Genomic DNA, 18,878 nt, shown 5'->3' with positions numbered 1-18,878 from the left:
AATATGAAATGCTCATATGGTTAACCTTTTGGGTTACTATGTTAAACTAACATACACGTACACGTTTGGGCACGGTTTTCACAAACCCAGTAAACGTCTACCCAAGTGTGTGTGACAAGCTAAGTTTTCGATCTAACGGTTGAGAAATATTAGCTTGAATCTAAATCAGGTTTTCATCTAACGGTGAATACGGATTGCTTTGTAACTAATGCAAAACCCTGATTTGAAGGCTATATATAGGAGACATCTAGCATTGTACAAAACTATTCCCCACACGTCTGTGTGATACTAGTGCGCTCGCTAGAGTCGATTGTCCTTTAACCTTTGGTTTTCTTCTCTAAAACCAGGTTAACGACTTAAAGACTTCATTGGGATTGTGAAGCCAGACCGATACTACTTTTATCGTAGTTGTGTGATCTGATCTTGCATCTTCTATCGTACGAGTATAATCTATTGATTGGATTGAGATTGTGAGAGTTCTCCGATAGGAAAGATAAAGAAGTCACAAACATCTTCGTCTCACTGTTTGTGATTCCTCGACAAACCCCTTGTGTAGTCAAGAAGGATTGTTGAGAGGTGATTGATTAATCTAGGCTGTTCTTCGGGAGTATAAGACCGGATTATCAATTGGTTCCTGTTCACCTTGATTTTATATCTTAAGACGGAACAAAACCTAGGGTTTTTTCTGTGGGAGACAGATTTATCCTTTGATATACTTTTCTGTGTGAGACAGATTTGTTTATTATCAAGTATACGATTTTGGGTTGCAACAACTCTTAGTTTTGGGTGAGATCATCTAAGGGAATCAAGTGCGCAGTATCCTACTGGGATCATAGGCGTAGGAGTACAACTGTACCTTGAATTAGTGGGATACTGATTGGGGTTCAACTATAGTCTAGTCCGAAGTTAGCTTGGAGTAGGCTAGTGTCTGTAGCGGCTTATTACAGTGTGTATTCAATCTGGACTAGGTCCTGGGGTTTTTCTGCATTTGCGGTTTCCTTGTTAACGAAATTTCTGGTGTCTGTGTTATTTCATTTTCTGCATTATATTGTTTATCTTTATAATTGAAATAATACAGGTTGTGCGTTTTTGATCATCAATTGGAAATCCGACCTTTGGTTGTTGATTGATATTGATTGATCCTTGGACATTGGTCTTTGGTACCGTCCAAGTTATCTCTCTTTGATAAAGACTCGCAGATTTCCATTTTCTTGAGAAAAGATCAAATCGAGAGATTGAGATATAAACTCTTTGATATATCTTTTTATTGATAGAGTCTAACTGTCTAGTTAATTCTCATAAAAAGTATATTGGAGTTTGTTCATACAGTTTGCTAAGAGAAATATTGGGTGGTGTTGTTAGACCCCCGCTTTTTCAACATGTGAAGGAATTTCCATAGAAAGTGTTGAACTTAATTTGACTGGTAAACTAGTTTTCTACAAAGCCTTCCATTCAATCTCATTATTGTTTGGTGGCCTAGGTTGAGTTGAATCTAGTATATCCCTATAGGCAGTCTTGACTGAAAAATCACCATTTGCAGTTGGCTTCCATCTTATAGTGTCTCTTCCATAGATAGGGATTCTTATTTCTTGGATAGCTTTAACAGTCTCATTATCAAAGAGAGCTTCTAGAATATCTATTTTCCAACTTTTAGAATCATCATCAATTAGATGAGATACTTTACAATGTTTGCTGAGACAAAGTTGGATTTAGGTGGAGTATTCATTCTAGGGATCCACTTGTCTTTCCAGATGAAGATATTATTACCATCTCCAATTTGCCAGCAGTAGAACTGTTTTATAATCTCTAAGCCATCACAAATACCTTTCCGAACCCAGGAAACCTGCCTAGAAAGAGCACAATTTATAGGATTAAGCCTATTGAAATACTTATGACTAAGGATAGTATCCAAGGAGCATATGGATTTTCTATCATTCTCCATGCTAATTTGGCTAAGAGAGCTTGGTTTAGAATTGGAGATTGTCTAATGTTTAAACCACCTAGATCTCTAGGATAAGCAATGTGAGTCCATTTTTTCATACTAATTCCTCTCTCACCATTTTTTTTGTTCCAAAAGAAATTTCTCTGAATAACATCCATCTTATCTGTAACAGTTTTAGGAACTTTTGATGCGTCATGCTTGTGATTTACATCTAATGCTTTATAAAATCTACTTTTGGCAAAGAAAAGAGTCAACAAAAGAGCTAGAATTGTTATGAGTCATCATATGAACCAATTGAATGTGATTAGTAGTGAAATCCTAAGTCTCAGTACCTCTAGATATTCGTGACAACCTTGTGAATATATTTTTAGTATTTTTATTCTTAGTTCTTAAATCAAACCTTTACACAATCCGAGTTGAACGAACTTTACTACCACTTTCAAAACTACATCAATTTTTGGCGCCGCCGACGCGGATTTATATTAGGTTTTAGATTTATTTTATTTCTTTTAGAATTTTTGTTCTCTTTTACGCCTTTGGTATTTTTCGATTCTTTTCAGATTGGAGCGAAGCTACAAGGAAAGAAAAAAGTACTATATAAGGAAAGCATCGCCAAAGAAGGAAAGAAGAGAGGAATCCGAAAGGAGTGAAGAAGAATATTTTGTATATAGTTATTTTGTTTTATTTTTAGAAACTGTAAATAGGGTTTTAGTTTTTGTAATTTTTCTTTTTATTTTTGGACACTTTTTGGACTGGACATTATTTTTTAAAACCCTACGGAAGGGTTAAGATTAAATATAAACTGTTTGCAGGGAAGGACGACAGTTACGATACTGTCTCGGCCCCTCGGGTTCGTACACTGACATCGGAGTCGGTGGCTTGAGTCGACTTCAACGGTTCATCGCCCGTCTGGTACGGGAGGTAAGACTCTATCCACCCACGAATCCCCTGTCAGTGGGTTTTATTTTGTGTGACAACTCACACCCCTGCAATAGAATGTCGAACTGGTATTACAAGAGCCAATACAACGAATATCCGACTGAGTTTCAAAATGGACGTTACTACTTTGACCATAATGTGAATAGTGGTTGGGAACATCAACCTTTTCAAGGTTATGGCTCATACCTTGATGAGCCCAATTACTATCCACACACGCACCGGTCATACGAGCAAAATTATTATATTTCTCCTTTAGAAGAGTCCCTCAGGAAATTAGAGGAGTCGACACGTAAGTTAGCTGAGATGAATAACTTAGTTTATGACAAAAGAGAACATTCTATAGAGGAATCCTTCAAGTTGATAGCTGAGACGAACGAAAGAATTGCTCGAAATAATCTTAATTTCCAATACAGTGATTCCGATAGTACCCTTGAAAATGAGGATAGTTATTTGCATAATCAAGATGACGAGGATAAAATTGGTAACACTACTTGTTTAGATGAGGTTCAACCATTTTCATGTTATTATGATGATTATGATGTAGATAGTGTTGATGAAGAATTTGAAATATGTAGGCATAGTGATCAGGAATTTGTTACTCCAAATGAACTTTATGATGATAGTGTTATTTCTGGTTCAGATCCCGATAATTTTAATGATTATTCACCTATTCAAAAGGACGAGGATTTGATTAGAGATACCACTTCTTTATATGATGTAGTATTTCCTTTTGATTACGAAGTCGATAATGGTTTAGAGGAACGATTTTATTCTGAGAATACCGTTTTAGAGTCTAGCGATTTAGAAACAATGGTCTTAGACGAAGAAAATGAACTCGTACAACTATTAAATATCAGTGAGGATGCGTCACTTTAGTATAACCTAGAAGAAGAAATTGACTATTTTTCAGGATTCCAACGATCTAGAAATTAAGGAAATTATAGCTAGTCTATCTAGAGATACCCAAAACTCTAAGTTTGGGGGTGATTATCATTCTCCATGTGCCTTAACTCTTAGAAAGGTCCCTCACTTCGGACTTGACATATGTGCCTCAACCATTTTGCAAGATTATCTTCATACACGTTTTCCTGAACCTAGTGATGTCCATAAGGAAGTTCAGTTGTTATAAACCCATCCTCTGGTTGATGAGGTTAAACCAGGCTATGATACCAAGATCGACTTTGTTTTCCCACCAAATATTTTTCAACCAATTGTGGGAACGTATAAATTTTAGATGTGTCAATTATTTAGTTTTGAGACTAAACCTAATTACTTTAAGAGATTAGGGTCGATACATTTGCTTAAGATTGGCCACCAGTTTCATCGTGGTCGATTGTGTGAGTCAAAACTGATTTACTTTAAGGATCCTCAATTATTCAGGTTATTATTATGTGATTTTAAATTTTTACTTGAGTTTCTTCAGACTCTAATACCTGAACCGGATCTTAGCTTTGAGGAATTCCAACCCATGAAAATATTTTATTTGGACCCAGTTATAGAACCTGAACCTGAACCACAGCTAGATGTAGTTGTCTTAAACAGGAAACTAGACAAGGGTGTGCTTTATTTGTTTATTTTCTTGACAGGTTGCAGATTCCTTTTATTTGTGATAGCTCTATTTGGTTTTGATGACCCATAGAAATTTCGGCTATTACTTTATGATTCTATGAGGTGATTAATCCTTTCTTAGTCTGGCTGAAGACTTTAAACTTAGAACTTATTGGGAGGTAACCCAACATTCATGTGACACGGTAATATCTTTCCTTATCTCTTTTGCTTCAAATGGTAACAGTTTCTCCTTGTTCATGCTTTTAATTTCATCTTTAGAACATTGAGGACAATGTTAGATTTAAGTTTGGGGGTATGGGAGAAAATTTTTAGTTGCAATATGAATAAATAAACTCCAGAGCTTAGAAATTTATGCATATTGTGGATTGCACTAACTAATCTAAGTGGATGGAAGCATTTTGATCGTAGGAGTTGAGGAACCAATCTGATTAGATGGAAACATCTAGAAGAGTCTATTCATAAAAGAAAAGAGCTCAGGTGTTAGAAATAACATGATAGTTTCACCATATCTCGTTGAGTCCTTTTCACTTCTATTTTTATTTTATTTTGTTTTTAAACCATGTTTCTCTAAGTAATCGGTGGGGCCCACGATTCAAGTTGTTACCAATGCTAGGGTGAATTAGAGTGATTGAGTTACAAAGAAAAAGAAAAAAAACCAGACCAATTAGACCAAACGGGTCAAAAAAAAAATCAGTGAATAAAGTCGACCACTGGTTCCCTTGTATATGCCAGTTGTGTTGAACTAGAATTAGGATTATCGTTCACTGGTTCCCTTGTATATGCCAGTTGTGTTGATATTAGTCAGACCAGTATCTCAATCCATTAGGATAAGTTCATTTTGGCGGAGGCCTTCAGACAGATATGGGAAACACCGTTCACTTAGTAAACATCAAAACCATCTATGTTTTTCTATATCCATCTTCTTGATCTATCCATGTGATTAGTTTTGACTCCGGATATTGATGTCCATAGTGCAACTATCTGAGTAGAGCTCTGTCACTTTATATGAATTTTAGTATGCTTGAGTGCAAACTCGTGTACAGCAATTGGAACTTCGCATCAGGGTACTTCTTCCTGTAGTCAATAAGTATGCCAACCAAGGAGATTCTTTAGTGCCTTCCAAGGTTCTGCGTAGATAGCTAAGGTCTGGAGTAAAGGTTTTGTGGGTATACCTCTTGTAAGCCCTCCGGAGACAACACTCCGCCACTAGGGACACTTAGGGGTTTAAAGGCTTATTGCATACGCTAAATGCAATCGACGATGCCTGCGTCAGTGAGTTGGGATTTTATTTTATTTAATTTACTCGAGGACTAACAAATAATAAGTTTGGGGGTATTTGATAGGCACATTTTTGTCTTATATAATCTCAATTGTATATATTATTAGTGCTCGATTTTATATTTATTATGGCTTTTTATGTCCCTATAGGTATTTTTGGAGAAATAAGCTTTTGCGGCGAAATTGGCTAAAAAAGTGGTTTTTGCGCTCGTTGGAGAAAATACTATACGGACTCTCACTTTGGATAAGGGGTAGCCTAATTACTAAGGGGTGACCAATTACTAAGGGGTAGCCTAATTACTAAGGGGCATCCATTTTCAGGCAGCTGATAAAGGGAAACCACTGCTGGATAAGGGGAGGTCATCTTCTTCATTTGAAATTTGAATTTTGGAGGGAAAATAAGAACAAAATTAGGGTTGAAGAATTGAAGGTGTTCTAGGGAGATTCAATGGCTGAAATCAAATGGGTTTGTTCCTCTTGGCTAAACAGGGCTGGTAATGGTCTTATTTTTTCCCATAATTGGCTAGACAATCCGCAGGAGATGAATCAAGTTTTATAGTTTTTGGCGGGAAAAATATGCATGCAACTGGCAGAGTTGGGGATTGAATTCGATCGATTTCCAGAGTGATTCAATGACTGAATTTGATTGGGTTTACTCCCTAGGCCTAAACAGGCCTGGTGAAGTCTTTTGTTTGAATCCAAATTGGCTAGAATAGCCGGAAAAAGAAATAGAAGTCAGGTTTTGCACGGGTCTCTGTATGACTTATTTTTGGAATTCTAGGAAGACTAAAGGCAAGAAACTCTTCCCAAAGATACATATCTATCTAAGGAAGAGTTTGAGATAAGTTGGAAAGCTCAGAAACCCGTGAAACAATTTTGGGAAGAGATTATTGCCGTAACTGCCAAGAAAAGAAAAGAAGAGATTTCGAGAAGTTTCGGGGAGATTAAATCGCTCTGTTGGCTATATATAAGTTGCTGGGAGTTCATAGAAAGGAGTCGAGACTTTGGGGGACCGAGATGAGGGCTTGGTGAAGCTGCAGAGGTGAAAATCAAGATTTGTAGAGAAGACGTTTCTTCTGCTGAAAAACAACGTCGTAGAACACTTCGCAACTTAGCAAGAAACCGTTACCTAATCTTTCAAATCCAATACCTTTGTAACAGCTTTGCAACAACTATTCTTGTTAGAATTTATTTGTAAGGGCAGCTTCCGTAACAGTGGATTCTGTAACAATTATATCTGTTACAGATTCACTTCTTCAATAAAAACACCTATTTGAGCCATGATTAAATATTTTTGAGCGTGTTTTTGACATGAGGAACTAAACCCCAACACTGGGATGATGGAGGAAGCCCTATTTCACAATCACTTGGTAACTATAATTGATTCTTTACGACTTTTGCACTTGTTTTAATCGATTTATGATTTTTCTTGATTAGTTGTGATTTTGTTTGATGTCGCATGCTGGGTTTTAGGAACTTTTGATGCGTCATGCTTGTGATTTACATCTAATGCTTTATAAAATCTACTTTTTTCAAAGAAAAGAGTCAACAAAAGAGCTAGAATTGTTATGAGTCATCATATGAACCAATTGAATGTGATTAGTGGTGAAATCCTAAGTCTCAGTACCTCTCGATATTCGTGACAACCTTGTGAATATATTTTTAGTATTTTTATTCTTAGTTCTTAAATCAAACCTTTACACAATCCGAGTTGAACGAACTTTACTACCACTTTCAAAACTACATCAAATGGTTCCTAGAAATGATTGGGTAAGTGTGGTCTTACCTGGTCGAGCAATGAATTTAGACTTCCAAGGTGCCAACCTGTCACTGAATCTATCCATTAAAGGAGCAAAAGATTCTACCTTATTTTTCTGGAGCAATAAAGGAACTCCAAGGTACTTATCCTGCAAGGCCATTCTCTGTATGCGAAGAATGTTAGAAATTTCACATTTAATATTATTTGGCACTTTACGACTAAAGGCTAACCCAGATTTGTCAAAATTCACTGATTGACCAGAGTATTTGCTAAATTGATCTATAATGGAAGCAATCTGTTTAGCTTCCCCAGTGTTAGCTCTAGCAAATAACAGACAATCATCTGCAAAAAACAAATGTCTCATAGAAGGAGAGTTTTTAGTAACAGTACATCCATGTATAAGATTATTTTTCTCAGCAGTAAACAGACTTCTAGAGAGAGAGACTCCATACAGAGAATAAACAGATAAGGAGACAGTGGGTCTCCTTGTCTGAGACCTCTTTGAGGTTTATACATCTCACCTGGTGAGCCATTTAATAAAATAGAGGTTGAAACAGTAGTAATGCACTGACTGATCATGTCACACCAATATTGAGAAAATCCCAGACTCTTTAGGCTTCCTAAGACAAAGGACCATTCTATCATATCAAAAGTCTTACTCATATCAAGCTTTAAAGCCATCCAACCCTTGACACTCTTAGTTTTTTTCATGGTATATATTAGCTCATGATCCATAACAATATTGTCTTGTGTCATTCTGTCAGGAATAAATGCAGATTGAAAAGGAGATATGAATTTATTCAACAGAGGTTTAAGTCTAGTGACAAGGAGTTTAGAAATGATAGACTTATAGGCCTAAAATCAACATCAGAAACATGACAGTTCTTTTTAGAGATCAAAGCAGTGAAATTATGATTGAGCTATTTTAACAAGTGTTTAGAATGAAAAAAAAACTTGAACAATTTGGACAGTGTCATTTCCTACAGTTGGCCACATTTTTTGGTAAAAGCCAGGAAGAAAACCATCTGGACCAGGAGTGTCCCAGGAGTGCATACTAAATACTACATTCTTTATCTCTTCATGAGTAGGAATAACAGTAAGAAAACTATTTTCCTCATCAGTAATGCAAGGAACAACATTATTAAAATACTCATCAGGATTAGAGGGAAAAGAAGACATGCTCATTATAAAGAAATGATCTTTAAGATTATTAGCAATATCAGCTCTCTCAGTAAGCCACTCACCTCTATTATTCTGAAGAGTATCAATATTGGTTTTCTTCCTTCTGAAGTTAAATTTATTATGGTAGTAAGCAGTATTTCTTTCGCCATCCTTAAGGTCATCATTTCTGTTTCTTTGCTTCCAGAAGTCAGCCTCAATATCATACCACTGATTAAGTTTACATTTAAGCTCTTCTAACAAAGGAGTATTATTAGTATTATTGACCCTTAATATCTCTTCTATTTGGCATTTTATCTTGTGAATCTGAGTATTTATATTGCCAAAGGTAATGTAATTCCATTTCTTAAGTTCCTGTTTGGTATTAAGCTGGGACTTTGTAACTCTATAAGCATGAAAGACATTACTGTGAACTTTCCAACTATTTTCTATAATAGTTTTACAACCACTGTCTCTAAACCAGGATTTGTTTAGTCTAAAGGGATTGTAAGTATCATTTTAGATCCTAGTTGTAGACAACATTATAGGACAGTGGTCACTAGCATTAGGAATGAGATGATACACAGCACAAGTAGGGTAAAAATTCAACCAAGAGTCATTGGCAAGGAATCTGTCTAACCTCTCAAGAACAAGGGCATGACCTTTTCTTCTATTTTTCCAAGTAAAGGGATTCCCTATGAAGTTCAGGATGTGCAAACCATTATTATATAGTAACTCCTTATTCTCATCTAGGACAGATTGGCTTATTTGATTTCCACCATCTTTTTCATCCTGAGAAAGGACAAAATTTAAATCCCCAGCTACAATCCAAGGCAAGTTGTGTTGGTCGGTGATTAAGATTTTTTGATTGTTGTTATAGATAGTGATAAAAGGGTTCGTTTCAGACTTGTGAAGGAAATGGAATTTTAGATTTAATAAAATTATATATACAAAAATATTAACAATGGGTGCGAGAGGTAACCAAGACACTAGATTCCACTATTATGCAAAATTGAATGATAAATATTTCAAAACTCTATTCAATTCTTAAATCCTCTTTTATCTTTAATTCACTATCAATCATACATATTCTCAAACATTATTTGTAAACCTTAAGCATAGATTATCAAGAGATTAAACCAAGCATAACCTATCAAACTGAATAACAAATAATTAAGACAATCATTCAAATAATTTAAAACTCTGCAAAAGCAGCGATTAGGTGAATTATATAATTAAATGAAATAGTTACCCATTTATGTTGCGTGAATAGCTTCCTCCATTGCCTTGATTACGAGGGATTTAGCTCATCATAGTAAAAATGCTCTCAAAATAATTTATTATGGCTCAAAAATGGTTTACAAATGATGAGAATATGAGAAATACAATAAAACCGGGTTTGTAACAATTATATTTGTTACAAACCAGAGAACTACGACCCTCAGTGATAAAATAGACTACTGCAGCTGTGTCGCAAACGTTGTAGCAAATAAGTCTGCCTGATGTACGACCCACAGATGTAAGTCGTTATTACTGTAGAAAAACGACTGCTGGTGCCGGTCCGTTCTTCGTGTTCTTCATGTTCATCAGCAGCAGCAGCAGCAGAAACCGAGTTTGGGAAAACTCGAATTTCTTCTTCTCTGGCTCTCCTCAGCCCCCCAGACTCTCGACACCCATTCTCTGTGATACCAGAAATCTATTTATACTCCTCAGCCTCATTTAATCACGCCATAACTCAAGATAATTCTCTCTTTACTCGGCTTAAAGAGAAAATATTTTTTGGATATTTTCTTCCTTTAATTAGCTCTCCACGCGCTGAAATGATGTATAAACACTCCAAACATGATCTTACACGCTGTAGAATTGATTCAACACTCTCCAAACACATGAGTACACGTCTAAATTTGATGTGATCGTGTGATATTCATTTCTTGAACGTGCTTCCTGATTTCTTGATTGCGATGATTCCAGCCAATTATGATCGATCCTAACACCCAAAATGTCTTCCTCTATCCATATCACAAATACCCATTGAAAATCAGAGGTGTAATCGAACTCTAACCCCTCCAAAAATCGATCGACCCAACTGCCAGTGAGAAGAAATATTTTCCCGCCTTTTTCCAAAATTTGAATTATGAGAAGAAAAGTGTCCCCCCTAATCTTGTACGGGTGTCCCTTTAGCAATTGGGGTGGAAATAGTAATTTTGGGGTGGAAATAGTAATTTTTCTGGGTTCCTCCGGTACATTTCTGGACGCTTCCGGTGCATTTCTGAGGTGCCTCCGGTACATTATCCTGGGGTGTAAAACACTACTTTTCGAGGTCATTTCGCCGCAAGAGCTTATTTTTTCAAAAACATCTACAAAAACATAAAATAACACAATAAGTATTTAATCGAGTCTAACAATACAGAACATTGAGAACAAAATAGACACATAAATGCGTCTATCAAATACCCCCAAACTTATTATTTGCTAGTCCTCGAGCAAAACTAATAAAAAATAAATAAAACCGAGTTAATCTCGGGAGGGTTTACCAGAGGTGTGCCCACAAAACCATTACTCCAGACCCTAGCTATCTACGCAGAACCTTGGAAGGCACTAAAGAATCTCCTTGGTTGGCATACAATCATTGATTATAGGAGGAAGTACCCTGATGCGAAATTCCAATTGTTGTACACGAGTTTGCACTCAAGCATACTAAAATTCATATAAAGTGACATAGCTCTACTCAGATAGTTGCACTATGGACATCATATTCGGAGTCAAACTAATCATACAGATAGAAAAAGGAGATGGAAATAGAAAAATGTAGATGGTCTTGATGTTAACCAAATGATCGATGTTTCACATATCTGTCTGAAGGCCACTACCAGAATGAACCTATCCTAATGGACTGAGATACCGGTCTGACTAATATCAACACAACTGGCATATACAAGGGAACCAGTGGTCAATAACCTAAATCTAGATCAACAAACTGGCAAATACAAGGGAACCAGCAGTTAACTACACAGAACAATAACCATTTTTTTTTATTTTAACTTAACGGCATGAGTAGATCTTTTTGATCCAAGCGCATGCTTCTTGTCAGCAGATTACACGATAGTTCCCACGGGTCCTGCATTCCACGCTTGCTTAGGCGACGGAAACAGGGAGAACACACGCATATTTCTATCCAAGTGTTAATAATTATTCCGATTGGTCTAACTGGTCCGGTCTTTTTTTTTTTTTATATAGTAACTCAATCACTCTAATTCACCCTAGCAGTGGTAACAACTTGAATCGTGTGCCCCACCTAATCACTTAGAGAAACATAGTTTAAAATGAAAAATAAATAAAAATAGAAGTGAAAAGGACTCAACGAAATATGGTGAAACTATCATGTTATTTCTAACACCTGAGCTCTGTGCTTTTATGAATAGACTCTTTAGATGTTTCCATCTATTCAGATTGGTTCCTCAACTCCTATAACCAAGATGTTCCCATCCACTTAGATTGGTTAGTGCAAACCTTAATAGGCATAAATTTCTAGGCTCTGGAGTTTAATAATTGCAACTAAAAAGTTTCTCCCATACCCCCAAACTTAAATCTAACATTGTCGTCAATGTTCTAAAGATGAAACTAAAAGCATGAACAAGGAGAAACTGTTACCATTTGAAGCGAAAGAGTTAAGGAAATATATTACCGTGTTGCATGAATATTGGGTTACCTCCCAAGAAGTGCTAAGTTTAAAGTCTTCAGCCAGACTTAGGAAAGGATTAGTCAACTCAAACCATAAAGTAACAGTCGAAATAACTGTGGGTCTTCAAAACCAAAAAGAGCTGACCAAAGGAAACTGCAATAAACCAAGAAAGTGAACAAGACTAGCATGCCCTTACTTAGTTTACTGATTAAGAAATTTATATCTAATTGTGGTTCAGGTTCAGGTTCTATGAAAGGGTCTAAATAGAAAATTTTCATTGGCTGCGTTTCTTCATAGGTGGGATCCGAATCATTAGGTCCTAGAGTCTGGAAAAACTCAAATATGATCTTAGAAGCGCACAATAATAACCTAAATAACTGAGGATCCTCTAAATCAATAAGATTTGACTTACATAATTGACCACAATGAGAGTAGTGGTCATTCTTAAGCAAATGTGTCGATTCTAATTTCCTAAAGCATTTAGGTTTAGTCTCACAACTTAATATTCGACAAATTTGGAATATAAACGTTCCCACAGTTGGAAGAAAACTATTTGGTGGGAAAACAAAGTCAATATGGGGATCATAGCCTGGGAAAACCACATCAACCAGAGGATGAGTTTCTAATAACTGAACTCCTTCATGGACATCATTAGGCTCGGGAAAACGAGTATGAAGGTAATCTTGTAAAATGGTCGAGGCACAGATATCAAGTCCTAAGTGTGGGGACTTTCTGAGAGTTAAAGGTAAGGCACTAGGTAAGTGATAATCACCCCCAAACTTAGAGTTTTCAGTGTCTCTAGATAGACCTCTAATTATTTCTTGAATTTCCGTATCTTCAGAGTCCTTAAAATGTTCAAGAGATTCTTCTAAGTTATTATCAGATAGTGCATCTTTACTCATCTCTACGGGTCTATCTTCTTCTTCCAAGACTATTGTTTCTAAGTCGCTAGACTCTAAAACAGTATTTTCGAAATGAAACCGTTCCTCTAAACCACTATCGGCTTCGTAATCAAAAGGAAAAACTACATCGTCTAAAACTGTGGTATCCCTAATCAAATCCTCGTCCTTTTGAATAGGTGAATAATCATAAAAATTATTTGGATTTGAACTAGAAATAATATAATCACTATACAGCTCAATTGGATTACTAGACTCCTGATCACTATGCCTACATATTTCAGATTCTTCATTACTGCTATCCTCATCATCATAGTACGAAGATGATTGAACCTTATCTAAATAAGTAGTGTGTTTTATTCTAACCTCGTCCTCTAAATTAGGCAAATATTCACTATTTCCATCAAGGGTAAAATTGGAAACACTATTTTGGAAATTTAGATCTTTTAGAGAAGTTCTATTCTGGGTCTCTAACAAAAGCTTTTGGGCCGACTCACATGAATTCCTGACGTAATCTAGGAAATAAGGTAAAGAAAGTTCACTCATTGCATTATTTTCGTCCATAACTAAGTTATTCATTTCAGCGAACTTACGTGCTGTCTCAGCTAACTTACGTGTCGACTCAAGTAAAGAGGAATTAGCAGAATTTTTCTCGTATGACTGATGGTTGTGAGGATAGTGTTTGGGCTCACCATGGTATGAACCATAACCTTGAAAAGTTTGGCGTTCCCAACCACTATTCCCACCATGGTAATAAAACTGATGATGTCCATATTCAAATTCAGGTCGATATTCATTGTATTGGCTTCTATCATACCATCTCGACATTCTTAATTGCAAGGGAATTCTACACAATCACAAACAAGGCTGACTCGACCAAATCAAACCTATAAAATCTAGCAAACAAAAAGCATGATGGTTCCACTTAGATTGTTTCTAGACCAGCTTATATCTTTCGAAAGGGAATTCGTTGCAATTTGAGAAAACCCCTCTGGAATCAATTTGAGTCAAAGTAAGTTGAATAGAGGCGAGGGAAGCTTAGTAGAGCTTTGATACCCAAGGCCTCACCGCATTAGAAGGCGGCGCAGTCACGCATTCAACTCACAGAAACCATCATGAACTTTGAAGTGTGCTTAAAGAGCAACTAATATTTTTTGAACGAGTTTCCTATTAAGCTCGTTACCCTATCGGTCTCGTTCTATTCCAAATTTTAAATCTTGGGTTCGCGTTAGGTTTCGTTTTCCTAAGGCGGGCAAGAAGGGAGCGGTGATGAAATCCGAACCCTTATCTTGTATTGGCCAGGCCTTGCCCTTTACTAGGAATTTAAAAACAGTCCAAATTCGTCCTCAATCAATGAATCACCTTAAGGAATGCAGTAAACCCGCTGACAGGAGATTCGCGGGTGTTTAGAAGTTTACCTCCCGTACCAGACGGGCGAAGAACCGCTGTAGTCGACTCGGGCCACGACTCCTATGTCATGTGCGAACCCGAGGGGCCGAGACGATATTGTAATCGTCGTCCTTCCCTGCAAACAATATATATCTAATTTTTTTTATATATAACCCTTCCGTAGGGTTTAAAATTAAAATAAATTGTCCAAAGTCCAGTCCAATGAAAAGAAATACAAAAAAATAACAATAATAATTAAAAAAAATAAAATAAAATGGAAAGTCTCTTTAAAAAAATAATAATAATAAATAATTCTCTCTTTTTTTTTCTCTTTTTTTTTGCTTTGTCTTTTTTCCTTCTCTTTTAGCTTTAAGCTTTGATTCCAAGGTCTTTAGTATCCAACTTCAAACCTGTAATACAAAGACACAACCAAAGAGACGTAAAAAGAACAAATGGAATAATAAAAACCTAAAAATTCTACCTAAGCACAAATCCGCGTCGGCGGCGCCAAAATGATTAAGATTTTTTGATTGTTGTTATAGATAGTGATAAAAGGGTTCGTTTCAGACTTGTGAAGGAAATGGAATTTTAGATTTAATAAAATTATATATACAAAAATATTAACAATGGGTGCGAGAGGTAACCAAGACACTAGATTCCACTATTATGCAAAATTGAATGATAAATATTTCAAAACTCTATTCAATTCTTAAATCCTCTTTTATCTTTAATTCACTATCAATCATACATATTCTCAAACATTATTTGTAAACCTTAAGCATAGATTATCAAGAGATTAAACCAAGCATAACCTATCAAACTGAATAACAAATAATTAAGACAATCATTCAAATAATTTAAAACTCTGCAAAAGCAGCGATTAGGTGAATTATATAATTAAATGAAATAGTTACCCATTTATGTTGCGTGAATAGCTTCCTCCATTGCCTAGGTTACGAGGGATTTAGCTCATCATAGTAAAAATGCTCTCAAAATAATTTATTATGGCTCAAAAATGGTTTACAAATGATGAGAATATGAGAAATACAATAAAACCGGGTTTGTAACAATTATATTTGTTACAAACCAGAGAACTACGACCCTCAGTGATAAAATAGACTGCTGCAGCTGTGTCGCAAACGCTGTAGCAAATAAGTCTGCCTGATGTACGACCCACAAATGTAAGTCGTTATTACTGTAGAAAAACGACTGCTGGTGCTGGTCCGTTCTTCGTGTTCTTCATGTTCATCATCATCATCAGCAGCAGCAGAAACCGAGTTTGGGAAAACTCGAATTTCTTCTTCTCTGGCTCTCCTCAGCCCCCAGACTCTCGACACCCATTCTCTATGATACCAGAAATCTATTTATACTCCTCAGCCTCATTTAATCACGCCATAACTCAAGATAATTCTCTCTTTACTCGGCTTAAAGAGAAAATATTTTTTTGGATATTTTCTTCCTTTAATTAGCTCTCCACGCGCTGAAATGATGTATAAACACTCCAAACATGATCTTACACGCTGTAGAATTGATTCAACACTCTCCAAACACATGAGTACACGTCTAAATTTGATGTGATCGTGTGATATTCATTTCTTGAACGTGCTTCCTGATTTATTGATTGCGATGATTCCAGCCAATTATGATCGATCCTAACACCCAAAATGTCTTCCTCTATCCATATCACAAACACCCATTGAAAATCAGAGGTTTAATCGAACTCTAACCCCTCCAAAAATTGATCGACCCAACTTCCAGTGAGAAGAAATATTTTCCCGCCTTTTTCCAAAATTTGAATTATGAGAAGAAAAGTGTCCTCCCCCTAATCCTGTACGGGTGTCCCTTTATCAATTGGGGTGGAAATAGTAATTTTTCTGGGTTCCTCCGGTACATTTCTGGGACGCTTCCGGTGCATTTCTGAGGTGCCTCCGGTACATTATCCTGGGGTGTAAAACACTACTTTTCGAGCTCATTTCGCCGCAAGAGCTTATTTTTCCAAAAACATCTACAAAAACATAAAATAACACAATAAGTATTTAATCGAGTCTAACAATACAGAACATTGAGAACAAAATAGATAGAGCTGTCAATTTCTAACCCGGCCCGCGGGTTGGACCTAGCTTGGCTTGTTTTAACCCGGCTCGGCTTGGCTTGTTGTCTAAACAAGCCGGGTTAGGGTTGTCATATCTAGACCTAGTAAAAACAAGCCGGGCAAGGGTCAACCCGCGGGTTATCCGCCAACCCGTCAATTTCATGTGAGTTACTAATTTAGGAATTTTAAGTTACTAATTTTAAGAATTTTAGGGTTTTGTGCTAGAAATCAAAGTTCATATTTCCTTAAATGATTTAATACAATCCAAATTTCATTTGATTAAGGGTTACGGAGTAGTGATCCCTCTGCCCACTAAATTTTTTATACATTTAAGTGATTTTACGTTTCAACCACCCCATTTAACAAGCCAACTCGCAACCCGTTAGAGCCAACCCGTCTAGGGCTAGGGTTGGGGTTTTTGGCTTGTACATGAATAGTACTAGGGCTAGGTCTGACCCTAACCCGTCCATGGCTTGTCAAGCTAGGGCCGGGTTGACCCTAGCTTGCCCCGTTGACAGCTCTAAAAATAGACACATAAATGCGTCTATCAGTTGGCTATAGTTTCCATATAATTCCACTGTTCTTTTCTAATCCTTGGATCTATTGCACCATAAACAAAAGTCACTAAAGAGTTTTTAGTTCTAGCATCTAGTTCAACAGTACAATGCATCATATTAAGTTTAGTTTCAATCAACTGAAGATTTATACCATCTTTCCAAAGCAGACAAAGACATCCAGAAGTACCAATAGGATCATGAAAATACATGTTGGGATAATGAAGGCTTGAAGTGTATTCTTTCATTTTTTTGGTAAGGTTTTTGGTTTCAATAAGGAATATGATGTCAGGGTTATTTGATCTTATAAGATCTTTTAAGTGATTCCTAGCATCCTTGTTTCCAAATCCACAACATTCCAGGACAAAATTTTCATGTCTAGCAAATTATTGGGAATAAGCAAATAGAAGCTAGAAATACAGTAAAAATTGCAGTTAAATAAACAAAAGATGTTTGTGGTTTGTGTTCAAAGGTTACCTCATTCTCCCCAGAATTGTCTCCAGATTGCTTGTCTTGTAGTGGGATTCTAGCCGTTGCAGAATTCATTGTTTTCTCATCATTGTTATTAGTAGATCCTACTCCATGTAAAAATGTTTGTCTTTTTCCTGGCCTGGAAGAAGCCTCCTCTTCTTCATTTGTGACTTGGAATTTCACAATCTTGTCATCTATAGGGGGGACGAATGGTGTTGGTTTCACATTTATCCTTGAAGAAGTTTTTGGAGTGATACTTGCAAATGATCTTGTATTAGTATTTTTCTTGAGTCTTCCAATTCCTCAAAAAGGTAGAAGTTTTTCATGAGATGCTTTCAGGTATTCAGCTGCAGCACCACAAGCTCCATTGCAGTGATTGATGATGAAGCATTCTCTACAGATTTTGTTGGGTTGTTTCTCATAATGAAATTTGACCCATTTAGTAGAACCAACAGCAGTAATAGCCAGTACACCTCTTCTAAGGTGTGTTGTGAGTTCAATTTTGACAAAAATTTTTACAGGAATACCTTCAACTTGGATTGCATTAGTTGGAGCAGTAACAAGGACTTCACCCAAAAGTTGTCCCATTTCCTCCACAGCTTTCACATTCATTGCTCAGGTTGCAGGCATTTGAGTTGAATCCAGTAAACTTGCTTAGTCCAGTCCAGATTTAGATAGATAAATCCCTGGAAATAATCGAACAAAATACATAATTTCCCATCAATATTCCATGGGCCTTCTTCAATAATTTTGTCCACCAGGTCTTGATTCATAAACTTGGGAATCATCACATTCGTATCCACTTCAATGATTTTTACTTCCTCCCGTGGGATGAAGGGCCAGGTGAATTGGATGTTCTTTTCAATTGTTCCATAATTCATCTTCCCTTCTATTATGATTTTGCCAATCAAACAGAAATCCCATTCTCTATCTCCTACTACTTCATTAGCAGCAATCACATTTTGATTTAGAATAACTATTTCTTCAGCCAATTTCAATTCCAAGGTTGCTTTTCTGAATTTCGATGCTAGATCAGAAACTTCAGTATTTTGAGTTTGAGAAATATTGCTAGTCACCTGATTTGGATCCATTTTCCTGAGATATTTATGAGAAGATTTGACTTGAGTTTTACCATAAAAAGAGAGA

At 36.4% G+C, this 18,878-nt stretch overlaps 1 protein-coding gene across 1 annotated transcript; it reads right to left on the bottom strand.

Moving 5' to 3' along the window:
- Positions 1-1,436: 1,436 nt before the first annotated feature.
- On the bottom strand, positions 1,437-17,807 carry LOC113349767. The gene is made up of 8 exons (XM_026593797.1): positions 17,739-17,807; positions 9,286-9,437; positions 8,442-9,051; positions 8,147-8,342; positions 7,940-8,008; positions 7,553-7,829; positions 1,768-1,847; positions 1,437-1,636 (listed from the first exon to the last, which is right to left on the bottom strand). The coding sequence occupies exons 1-8, from the start codon at positions 17,805-17,807 to the stop codon at positions 1,437-1,439; spliced, it is 1,653 nt and encodes a 550-aa protein (XP_026449582.1).
- Positions 17,808-18,878: the final 1,071 nt, after the last annotated feature.

This window comes from Papaver somniferum, chromosome 1 (assembly GCF_003573695.1).
Source record: "Papaver somniferum cultivar HN1 chromosome 1, ASM357369v1, whole genome shotgun sequence".
Taxonomy (NCBI): Eukaryota; Viridiplantae; Streptophyta; class Magnoliopsida; order Ranunculales; family Papaveraceae; genus Papaver; species Papaver somniferum.
The sequence above is the reverse complement of the archived record's forward strand: the minus strand, read 5'-3'. Positions and strand labels throughout refer to the sequence as shown.

Coding starts and splice junctions, on each gene's coding strand:
- LOC113349767 (XM_026593797.1), bottom strand. CDS start 17,807: ATGAATTCTGCAACGGCTAGAATCCCACTACAAGACAAGCAATCTGGA. Junction 9,052..9,285: donor CATGCCCTTGTTCTTGAGAG/GTTAGACAGATT, acceptor TCATGCTTATAG/AGTTACAAAGTCCCAGCTTA. Junction 7,830..7,939: donor TCCTTATCTGTTTATTCTCT/GTATGGAGTCTC, acceptor TGTTTTTTGCAG/ATGATTGTCTGTTATTTGCT.